General features: G+C 34.9%; 1 protein-coding gene across 1 annotated transcript; it reads left to right on the forward strand.

Moving 5' to 3' along the window:
• Positions 1 to 3,880: 3,880 nt before the first annotated feature.
• LOC149781039 (DC-STAMP domain-containing protein 2-like) lies at positions 3,881 to 11,673 on the forward strand. The gene is made up of 4 exons (XM_089938170.1): positions 3,881 to 4,213; positions 5,093 to 6,354; positions 7,348 to 7,415; positions 9,482 to 11,673. Exons 2-4 carry the CDS (start codon positions 5,284 to 5,286, stop codon positions 10,761 to 10,763), a joined length of 2,421 nt encoding a protein of 806 aa, XP_089794296.1. The 5' UTR covers positions 3,881 to 4,213; positions 5,093 to 5,283; the 3' UTR covers positions 10,764 to 11,673.
• The last annotated feature ends 1,129 nt before the right edge of the window (positions 11,674 to 12,802 follow it).

The following is a 12,802-nucleotide window of genomic DNA, read 5'->3' on the forward strand; positions in this document are numbered from 1 at the left end:
TACGATTGTGTGGATAGTAGATTATGGATTTGTTTATTGTTTCTTAGCGTATGTGTTTGTGTATTTGTGTTTGTGTATTTGTGTTTGTGTGTTTGTGTTTGTGTGTTTGTGTTTGTACCCGCTCACGTACGATTGTGTGGATAGTAGATTATGGATTTGTTTATTGTTTCTTAGCGTATGTGTTTGTGTATTTGTGTTTGTGTGTTTGTGTTTGTGTGTTTGTGTTTGTACCCGCTCATTGAGTCATCCACCCTTGTGTCTTCCATGATGTTTAGGACGGACATGCTCATGTATGTCAGGTCAAAGTGGACTGTTGTTGATAGGACAGATACTAGTCAATGGATGAGGAGAGTTTACATAGAAAGACAAGGATGTCTCAAGAGGGTACTTGTGTATGGACCGGTAGTTAGAAGGAGTTTAAGAAGAAGAACAAGAAGATGTGACAGATGCCATCTATGTTAATATTAATATTAACATAAACCCAAAGGCCCTTTTCAGGGCCAGCCATATTTCTCGAAAAGAGATAGCCTTTCCATTGCCTACCCCTTTTCTAAATTTAAATTTAAATTTAAATTTAAAAAAAACTTTTTAAAAAAAAATAAAAAAAATCCCATATTCAATTCCCCTTGTCCCTAGACAAACCCAAACTCTATTCCCATGTTAATTTCCCTTGTCCCTATACAGACCCAAACTCTATGTTAAATTCCCATTGTCCCTAAAGTGACCCACGATTTTTCTCCATGTTAAATTTTCATTGTCCCTAAAGTGTCCCAGGGGTCTTTTTAATGCTAAGTCCCATTGTCCCTATAGTATCCCACTTAACTACTACTGTGCCAATATGTGTGGCAGATCATCACTTGTTCAAAAAAAAAATGATAAGTAAATTTTGTAAAATTATGTGGAACGGTTTTGGACAAGTTCTTTTATATGTTTTTTTTCTATAAGCAAAAGTGGATTTATTTGATGACCGTTCAGCATTATGTGTTTAAATATTTTTTCAAACAACTTTTTTATTGGCAGAATGTTCTTTATCAAATTTGCTTGAAACGTAAAATGTTTGTACGCTTTACCCGACAGCATGACCATTATAACGACATAATTCATGTTTCAGAAGAAGTTGAAAATAAAAGATTTTGACTGACACACAAGAAACGATGGACAACGCATGACGGACACACAGCGTCGAAAGCCACGGGTGATAATCCGCTACACTCCTGTATCACCCCCACCCCCACCCCCGCTGAGATTTCCTCGCTTCTCATCAATTTGACTAAAATCAGATCTATGCTGTTATACATGAAGATCTGACAGCGACCGCTTAGGGGTCATGTTCTGGGAACCTATGTTATTACCATATTACAATTTGTTTCATAAATCGTCTTTAATTTATCATGTAGCTACAATGAAATAGTTGTCAGTCCAACTATATCGCCGTAGTGCACTTTCAATACTTGTTACATTTTTCAGACAGAATACAAATAATGCAAATCAAATAAAAGTTCATTTTTTTAAAATTTGAAAGGTCATGTGCATGTTGGTCTTTTCTCCTCTTAATGTACTATTGATTTTCTCGCTAATATAATTAGGTTAATTGCTTCTAATTACTCTGCGTTATATATATATATATATATATATATATATATATATATATATATATATATATATTCCATTTGCAAGTGTTTTCCGAATGTGTACATAGTCTTGACTCTCTTGTATATTTAACTTTTTCTGCTTGTATAACTGTCTCCTAAGTGTGTATTTATCGTTACAGCTGTATATCTTAAATTTGCATGTGCTTTTATATATAATTTATTTGTTTGCATGGAATTTTTAGAGCAAAAATTGATTTTGTATATAAATAAGACTTGAAAATCTAGTAACATAATTAGATTAGTATGCATGCACGACTGTCTGTCTGTATGTCTGTATGTCTGTCTGAATGTCTGTCTGTCTGTCTGTCTGTATGTATGTATGTCTGTATGTGTGTATGTATGTATGTGTCACGAAATTATGTCATTTAAGCTGTCATTGAATTACATTCTGAAGTGAATACAGCATGTCCTGTTGCCAGTTTCGTTACCGATTATCTATTTTTGGTCTTATGAAACTCTCATGATGTATATAAATTTACTCAATAAACAGATCACAACGAACTACTGTCACGTGCACGCTGAACTTGAGTACTAAGCTTGAATCAGTATAGGCGCATGGAATGATACCTTGTCAAGATGGTGTTTTTTCACGATAGTGGATATCTTTCAGTTGTAGTGGTACATAATAATCACACCTTCCCTGTTTCTTTCCATCGGTTGAGTTTAACACAGTATATTCCTTTGTTAGATGACTTGCATTTTTTTTAGACGTCAGTTATGTCAGTCAAATTGGACATAATACAGTGCTGTCAGATTTAACAGTGTCTATTTTAAGTTTGCCATCATCGTTTAACCGAGTTGACAACCTGGTACGAATTACGAACGTTTTTAGTAAATGAGGAAAAGGATTTCATCTTCTTATGGTCCCTTTTCTTGTATAAGAAATCGCTTATGATATTGGCTATCACGTTTTATTTGTTTAAGTGTAGTCTTATATTTTGGACGCGTACATACAATGTATAGTAGGCATGTAGCCCAGAACAATGGTTGTGTTGGCCTATTCATGCGTGACCCAATCGTACAATGTCGTGATTTTGCTCGACTTGATTATATTCCAGTGTTCTCCCACAGTTTGTGTGTGTGTGTGTGTGCATTTTCATTTCCTTTCTCCTTTCATATTAATTTCTTTCTCCTCTCTTTTTATTTGCATTTCCTTCTCTTCTTTTTCTTTCTCTTCCTATGCTCTCTCCGCTACATTTTCTTTTCTGCCATTTCCTTCTGAAGCTTTCTTAAACGCCTTCTAAAACGCATATAAGACCTAATGTAAGACCAAATACACAGCACAGAAGACATAACGTAAGACAAAATGCACAGCACAGAAAACATAACGAAACAAATGAACAGCATATAATCTGTGTATGTGTTTGATCTGGATAATTAACCTAGCTTTAAAAAAATTCAGTCATATCGCAACGATGTCTGCAGTGTGGCATTTTATAGAGATGTCTAGCACTGGGGGTGGGGGGGCATCATGCCGCAGACATGTAGCATGATGTCCCACCCAGTCACATTATCCTGACAAGGCTGACCAGTCCTAATGCAAACCGTATAATGCTGAGCGCCAAGCGAGGCAACTGTTGGTACCATTTTTATAAGTCTTTGAAATGAATCGTTCGGGTTTCGAACCCGCGACCTCACGCTTCCGAGGCAGACGCTCCATAAACAAAGATATGATGTAGCACTAAATTCACAGCATACAATAAAACATACACCACATAATGACGTTTGCAGAACATATAACAGCAAATGAAATAAACATAAATATATTTTAAAAGTACACATCATATAAAACCATACAAAATAAACAATACGAAATTCACATCATATAATAAACAATATAATAGTAAGTATATAATGTGTAAAAAGGAATGAACAACATACAACATTGTTTCCAAGTCATGCATTTGAAACGGGCCTCTTAACATTTGTCACGTTCCATAGTGATAACTTCCGTTTGCAGTGTACTCTCCGTCTATCAGGGACTGAAAGCGGTACCGTTTTCCGTCATACATAAACACAATAAACGTTCAAATAATTGATTTTATTTCTTCATATCTTGTAGACTGATGTTTTACTAATGTTTTATGCCCATCTGAGGGACTATATGTTGGTAACTTCCGTTTGCGATGCACTTTACCTTAAAAACTTAAAAGGTTTTACGGTATTTCATTCTTTTTGAGGTCGTTCTATGGATTTTCTATTGTTAGTAATGACTACCAAATCTGATCTCGAATCTCCACTATTTGTAAAATTCTGATGAGTGTATTGCTTTAAGTCGCAAAATACAGATTTGGTATGATTCAGACTGACTCTGAATTTGGCATGATTCACTCATAACCATATTTAGTATGATATACTCGGATTCAGATTCGGCTACATTACGTCTCTTGTGGTTTAGTTTAATGTGATGCGACTATAAAAGGCAACCGTATAGAAATAGTTTCATGTTTTCAGTTCACGTTAACAAGGAATCCTTTTGTTCGATAAAACTTTGTTCCATGAAACTTCAGCACAAGGACTAAATCCAATCACCTCTACCTAGAAGAATAAAGACATTAAAGGTAAGAAACCACTATACTACGGTGCGTTCCGTGAACGTAGGTCAAATTCCGTTATGCGATTTTTGTAGATAAAGTTGTTTAAATATTTTTTTATTTCTACAAATGGTGGCCATACTTTATAGCAGATCGGCATCATTTTTCTGAAAGTACTTCTGGGTAAGAAGCTTTCCGCCAACTTTAGTTGAACCCAGAGAAGCGTATTTTGCGAATTTCTTATATTTCATAACAGAGGCCATATTTGATAACGGGTAGATATCGTTTGTTCGGACTAATATTACCTTCATTCGGGATGCCTTCTCATAAATTCGACAATATTCTCAAGATGGTTTTGTAGTAATGGTAGCCATATTTGACGCAAATCTGCGCCACTTACAAATTTTTCAAAGTCTTTCATGTCTGGATGATGTCTGTTAAATTTGGTAAATTTCTTTGAGACGAATTTTAGTAAATGTTCATTTAAAGGTTTCAATATTTTAAGTACAGTGTCCATATTTTATTTCAAATCGGTATGATTTTGAACAAGCTTTACACGATATTGCATTTTGCAGAGTAAAAAACATAAATCGTTTTACGTTTTAGTAAAAAGTAATTTATTTTGTGCTCTGATTTTAGAAACAGTGATTAATTTATTGGAGAATCATCAAATATGTACAAACGTGAGAGTTCTTTGAGCCAGGATGCTTTGTCAAACATGGTCAAATCCTGTTTGTCAGTTCTCTTTAAGAATGCATTCAAGTATTTTTCTATTTTCCTTCTGAATTATTATTATTTATAGCAGATACGTTGAAAATAGCAAACGTTGACAGACTCACGCACAAGAATGAAGGTCTATACCACTAAATCTCAAACTTTCGCTCAGTTTATCTTTTCACTTTTCAGGTATTGAATAATTGTGATACGAAGAAACTGAGTCTACGGACAGGTATTATTTATAAGAGAAGCCCAAGGATTGTATAATTATATCTGATATCAAAGAAAACTTGTGACATCAATTCAAACGGGATCCAAGTTTTATTAACTGGAGCTTTCTATTATCTTCGTAGAAGTTAACAAGGACGAATTCAGTTCAGATGGCCCAGTGTAAAGCTAACTTTGATTACAAAGGTGAAGCAGAGGGATATATCAGTCTCATGATAGGTGATCTGTTGATGAATACAGAGAAACATGATAATGGTTGGTATATGGGTAAAAACATGTCGACAGGAAAGGTAGGATTTTTCCCTGGGTCCCATGTCACCCAATGCACTGACTCTGAGCCAACCAAGACCTTGAAACAATGTGAACCTTTGCCTTCAAAGCTAATCACAGCAAATTCATCACAAAGTGACACCTTGGTAGTCCATGAGAGTGCTAAAGGACAAACTAGTGATATCACAATGAAGGAAAGTACAGGAGATATCAGGAAGTGGCCTCCACCAAGACCTCTTGTACCAGCACAGGTAAGATGGAAGAATATATCAAATGAAAGAAATGGCAATGAAGAAACTCCATCAGTTGATAATAAAAAAGAAAACACAAGACACAAACCACCTGAACTACTTGGCAAATTCTCCTCGAGCAAAGAAATTCTGACCCAGACAGGTAGAAAACTATTCCTAACTGACAAAGACCAAAACAGAACCCTAAAAGCAATATTTGGAGCGATAACTGGGGTTTTCCTGGGTGGACTGATATTTCTTGTCCTGAGGTATTCATTTGGGTATTCCGATTTGGAAGCTGGTATCACATTTGCCATTGTAACAGTTTTAATATCAGTCGGTCTAGCCTTGTCCATGCTTTTCCGCTGTGTTGTTGCACTCGTAGTTCCAAATTTTTTCACAGGGAAGGTACGTGCGGTCATCTTGTCCATTATATTTGGCTTTATGCTGTCTCATACTGTTCAAAACATCAAAAACAACATGGAGGAGGTGGCAATAAGTATGTCCTGTATTGCAGATCTTGCCCTAAATCAGACACGAGACCTTCAGGGGCAACTGAAAAAGCCATTGGTACAAGCTGCAGAATACATTGACAGGCAGAAAAATGTCCTCAGACAGTTACAGTATGAGATGGGTAAAGGGATTTTACCCGTCAACACGAGTCTGACGAAAATGGATGAGGAAATTATAAAAATACAAAATACTGTGGATTCCTTTAAAGAGGTGAGATTATTATTTTCAATCTCCTGGGTGATCGAGAGCTCGACTTTACATATCTTTTTTATTAACTGTTAGCAATTTCGACAGATTAGTGAAAGACATTTTTGAAGACGGTAAACAAAATATAAGTTGGAAAAGTGAACTTCACACGATAGTGCTATCGTTCAATACATTTTATACCAACTGTAAGTGTCTGTTCATTTGGTACCAAATGTGTGTCTGTACTTTTGATACCAATTGTAGGTACCTGTTCATTTGGTACCAACTGTAAATGTCTGTTCGTTTGGTGCCAATTGTAAGTGACTGTACATTTGGTCCCAAGCGTAAGTGTCTGCACATGTTATGTAGCACCTCTAAAACCCAAACTGATTCAAATCGAGATCTCCGCCATAACAGAAATCTCACGAATACTGATATAAGATTATATATGTTGACCTTCAGAATCACGAGTCAAATTACAGCTATCTCAATTATGAAAGTGAAAAACTTTAAACGTTTCTAACATTATTAACATTCGGAACATAACGTTTCTAACGATTACTAATAATAAATACAACGCTTTATCTGATATTTTCCACAAAAAAAGAAGAAACAAAAGAGGGGAAAGCAAATTCTAAATGTTGGCAGAACAAAACTCTTTCTCGGTGCATGGCAGGTGGATGATTCAAATTTTGAAAACATTTCTTAAATACGTGTTTGATTTTTAGTTTAACCTATATTTACTACTACAATTACTACTACTACTACCTTTTTCAATGGTGATGGTGGAAGTAACGGTAATTATGGTAGTGATTTTTGTTTAATACTTAAAAATTTGGAGTTTGCCTAAGTGTATACAATTCAGATCTACTTTATCGATAAAGCTGGCAAGCAAGATAACGCTACACGTTTCCATTGGATTAATTTTCGTATGGCTCTTTCTCTGGCGATCTTAGCATTAGACAGTAATGACTATTTAGATGATACCAATATGAATTTAAAGTTATCCAATTTCAGAACTGTTTTCCAAATATATCAGCTTTTGATGAGTGCAAACAAGAATGCGTCAAAACTCTAAAGATATCGTAAGTGTCAAATTTATGCGAACTGGGCATAATGCTTTTTTGTAAATCGGTATGTATTTTGATCTGGACATGATGCCATTTGTAACTGGGCATGATATCTCTATGTGGGCTTGCTATTTCCATCTGAGTTTGATGTCATATGCATCTGTACATAATGTTGTTTGAAATTTAGCATGCTATTTGCATGTGGGCAAGATACAAGTTATAACGGGGCATACTATTATTTATATATGTGCATGATGTTACTTCTAACTCGGCATACTATGTGAAACTGGGCAGGATGTTTTTAGTAACTGGGCATGATATTCGTATCTGGGCATCATGTTGTTTGTAACTGGCCATACTTTTGTGACCGAGCATGATTTTATTTGCAACTGTGCATTATATTTGGTTTGGGAATGGTGTTCTCTGTACCTTGGCATGATGTCATCTGTTACAGAGTATGCACTTGGTATCCAGGCATGAAGTTATTTCTCTGGTCATGATGTGTTTTCTCTGGGCATGATGGTATTTGCAACTGGATATACTATCTGTATCTGAGCATGATGTTTTTTGTAACTGGGCACGATGCTGCTTGCATATAGGCATACTGTAACATGAAACTAGGTATTCTGTTACTTGAACTGGGCATAATGCAGTTTGGGACTGGGTATACTATTGTAACTGGGCATTTTATGTTATTTATAACTTAGCATGCTATTTGGAACTGACATAACTTATCGTTTTATTTGGAATTGGGAATAGTGTTATTTGTATGCACTAGTTTTAACTGATTATGATGTTACTTGTATCTGGGTATATTATCTCTATCTGGGTATACTAATTTTATATGGGCACATTGATATTTGTACCTAGGCATGTTGGTATTTGTATTTAACATATTACATAAAAGGAGTACATCAATAATTCGTTAGTGACACTTAAAGGTAAAAGTGTTTCTGCATTGTTCAAGTCCAGTCTTCTGGCAGTCAGACTGAATATGCATACTATATTGTCTTGCCCTTCTCTGTCTTTTGGTGATAAAATTGTTATAACTGATAAATGATCACATTACTATACACTGTCAATGGTCATATTGATATGCACTGTCAATGGTCATATTGATATACACTGTCAATGGTCATATCACTATACACGTGTAACAGTAATATTACTATGCACTGTCAATGGTCATATAATCATACACGTGCAATGGTAATATTACTATTCACTATCAATGGTCATATTACTACATAATATCAATGGTCATATTGTTATACACTGTCAATGGTCATATTGCTATGCGCTGTCAATGGTTATATTACTATACTCTGTCAACGATCATATTGCTATACACTGTCAATGGTCATATTGCTAAACACTGCCAATGGTCATATTACTAAACACTGTCTATGGTCATTTTAATATGTACTGGAAATGAATCATATAACTAAGTGCATATAATGGAAATTGGTCATATTGTTATACACTGTCAATGGTTATATTACCCTACAATTTTAATGGTCATAGTTCTATATGCTGGTAATAGTGATATTTTTTTAAATATATGAAGAAAGCTTGGTTATTTGCTAATTTTATTCGTTTATTTCTTTCTGAGCAATTTTGTTCCACAGCCGATTTATTAATAACATATTAGCTAATTGGCATGAATAAATTTCTCGCTTTTAGTTCACTTTCGTGGTTTAAATGTTACGAATTATTACCTGGTTTAAATACAATTTATTAACCGAGTTTAATTTACGGATCGGTCTCTGCAAGAGCGTTTCATATTAGAAGATCAATATAATAGCTTCAGTCATATACATGTTATTGTTAACAAACTGTACACCAGTTTTAGAACTTAACTAATGAGTAGACGTGCATGAGTTATTATGTAACATTCAAAATAAGGTAACGATTATATTTAAAAATTGTGTTCTAAAGTTTGATTTTGCGAGTGTATGGAAATATTACACTTTCAGTGAATCATGTACATCTTAGATGTGACGCTTGCTCAAATGATAGATAGTCATAGTGTTTAAGCACACGTAACATAATGACAGTTCACTTAACTACTTTTCCTATAGATCTGTCACTCGCCTGCTACCGGCAGAGGTCCCGGACCCATGCGAACAGATATGCCAGAAAGTAATGGACGCAATCAAAGATAGTTGTAGATTCCTAACACTTTCAGATGATGAGCTAAGGAAGGCAATAAACACAACTGAACAAGCCTTGAACGGTGTGGTCAATTATTTCACCGTTAACCTGTCCACAACCATGGATTGTAATGCCGATGTTAATTCAAGTCGATCCGCAGAAAGCATTCAAAAAGAGGTGAAGGAAGAATTAGAAGCTAAAACTGGTGCTTTTCTTCACTTTATAAAAATCCTGGAGAAAGTTCTATCCCTGACATTGATTCTTTTATTTCTGCAATCCTTTTGGTATGTACGAAATTATCTGGCACGTGATTCCTATGACAACATATACATTACCAAACGTTTCAAGGATCTGGATCAAGAAAGAAAAGATTGTGGATTGAGTTGTGTATTGCCACTGAAGAAAAAGGAGAAAAAGTTGTACATTGACACCAGTTCTTGGCGTATCACATTAGTGGAAATAGATCACGGCAGATTTGGCCTGGCTCAGATTGGTATGCATTTCTTGCTGTGTCTTAGTGTGCTCTTGTTTGACTATCTTCTCTACTATATCCTTGATCTTTTGAAACGGCACGGGAACGTCAATATTCAGTACAAGGGCAGTTCCGAATTTCAGCTTAACGTCGATGGAACTGGATTTGTTGCCAATTTTTATCGAGAACTCATTCAGGAATTAAACATCAATGAGAGCTATATTGGTGAACTGAATTTGACAGATTGTCTGCCGGACCCCTCCATGCCAGACTCATCGAACATTCCCGTCTACATAGTCCTTTATCTTGTAGCCGTTCTCTTCGTTCTCATGAAAGAATGTGCATTACGAGCTCGCAGAAAAATCACTGCTTACTACTATCCAAGACAGGACGAAGCACGAACTCAATATCTCCACAAATTAATTCGACACAAGCGAATCAGTGTTCGGAAATTCTTGCGCCAAAAGATCAAATCATCTTATAAGGAAAAATGTGTCAATGAGCAACTACAGCTGATAACGTGGCTGTCATTCAAAATCCCATGTCTTGCAAGATGTCTTTCACAAAAAGACAAAATATGCCTAAGCTGTGAGACAGCTGAGGGGGGATTCCAAGACGTTGGTCTGGTGAAATGTTCCGGTGACCAATGCAATGCCTATTACTGTACAGATTGTTATGAAACTCTGAATAAAACGTGTCCATTGTGTTCAGTGGACGATGTGGTCCATAGAGAATAATAGTTCATTACTGTAACATTGGAATCGTACAAGTGTATACAACTATTCTTTGTTAGTAATGTCCACTACCGTATGGAATACGGATTATGAAAATGGGCCTGAATTAGAGTTTTTTGTTTCAACTAATACTTTTTCTTTTATTGATATTGCATGCTTTCTTTGAAAATGTTTTATCTACATCTTCTACTACTGTTGCAGACTTATCATCGGAATATATTACAATGACAGTGCTCAGACGTTTCATACGTATGCATTATATTGAAATGACAGGGATCAGGTTTTTCATACGTAGGCATTATATTGCAATGACAGGGATAAGCTTTTTCATACGCAGGCATTTATATTGAAAGTGAGCTAACTTAGGATCACTGTCATTGCTTTGACAGTGATCAGGTTTTTCATACGAATGTATTGCATTGCTTTGACAGTGATCATGTTTTTCATACGAATGCAATGCATTGCTTAGACAGTGATCAGGTTTTATATACGTATAGATATCATTGATATTGACAATGAGCAAACTTAGGATACGAATGTATTGCATTGCTTTGACAGTGATCAGGTTTTTCATACGAATGCGTTGCATTACTTTGACAGTGATCCGTATTAGTACAAAGGAAAACAATATTTTTTGTTTTCATTTTCACATTTAGATTGGTTGATTCGAGTTGATGCATATGTACTTATTTTTCTATAGCAATTGGTGTTACGGCTAAAGCTTCACTTTGTGTCCATTGGAAAGGCTTGTAGCTCCCTTTTTCCCGACATGATAAAGAATTTAATGTGTTAAACGTACTGTTAAAACCAACAAAAATGTTACCTTCTCATTAGCATACAAACCAAATTTTGTCATTTGAAACTACCTAATATTGCATATATTCACCTTTACAAATATACTTATATTTGCATATACTTATATTTACATATACTTATATTTATATATACTTATATTCATATATACTTACACGTATATAACCTTATAGTTATATTTGTATATTCAGAATATAATGTTTTCAAAAATCACAGTTTACACTGAAATTGTTACAGCTTTGCACAAATGAGGTACTAACAGTTTGCAAACAACCAATTTGGGCGTTAAAGGGTTCGCAAATAATTATTTAGGAATGCATTTTGCAAATACCATCATCGCCTAAATTTTCTTCTGACAATCTTTGCAGATAGGTACTTATACAAATATTTACAGTTAATTTAATTAGACGTACCTGTCTTACATGAGCAATAATTTTCAAGACGGGTTTTATTAATTTTTACACTGCAGTTAGTTTGCAAGCACAGACCTTGATTTTTAAATATCAACAAATATTATGACATTGTGATCCGTATATTTAGTCAAACACTGGGCTAGAAATCTGAGTTCTAAGTTACTAATTTTAAAGCATATACCAATTATAAAATAATGCATGTTACTGTTGTATGTGTGTCTGTGTGTGTGTGTGTGTTTCCAAATATAAAATAATAATTTTCACATGCGTGTGTGTGTGTGTGTGTGTGTGTGTGTGTTTCCAAATATAAAATAATCCTCTTCTAATTAGTTTATGGAGTTTAGTTTACTTGGAAAACCGCGTCTAAATAACAGAAAATGATACTTTGAGAATTAAACGAAACCCGTTTGAAAACACAGAACCAATCTTTCAAGAATACCAATGACTGTATTATTGCATATCAATACAGCATTTCCAAGCAATATTTTGTAGCCTCCATTTTAGTTTTCTCTGTGACACGTCAACAGATTATTATTGTAATATGTGGATTGATAAGAAATAAATATATGTCTAATTTTCTCGACAGAGTGTATGAATAATATTTAAATGAATAATTGAATAAATACCCAAAATGTAAACGTTGTGTGTATGTGTGTGTGTGTGTGTGTGTGTGCCTAATGACTGAGTGTTTATATCTATCGTTCATTAGTGTATATTATATATCTATTGTTCCTACAGACGTATCATCCCAGATGTCCGGATACAGACCACTTGACTCTTAACTCTGGTAAATTGAACAATGTGGAGATTTCCAAT

Source organism: Sinohyriopsis cumingii, chromosome 16 (genome assembly GCF_028554795.1).
Source record: "Sinohyriopsis cumingii isolate HCF-2022 chromosome 16, ASM2855479v2, whole genome shotgun sequence".
In the NCBI taxonomy this organism is placed as follows: domain Eukaryota; kingdom Metazoa; phylum Mollusca; class Bivalvia; order Unionida; family Unionidae; genus Sinohyriopsis; species Sinohyriopsis cumingii.

Excerpts from the sequence above, each read along its gene's own strand:
- LOC149781039 (XM_089938170.1), top strand. The coding sequence starts at position 5,284 with ATGGCCCAGTGTAAAGCTAACTTTGATTACAAAGGTGAAGCAGAGGGA. Across the intron at positions 6,355-7,347 it reads CTGTGGATTCCTTTAAAGAG|AACTGTTTTCCAAATATATC; the intron begins GTGAGATTATTA and ends ATCCAATTTCAG. Across the intron at positions 7,416-9,481 it reads GTCAAAACTCTAAAGATATC|ATCTGTCACTCGCCTGCTAC; the intron begins GTAAGTGTCAAA and ends CTTTTCCTATAG.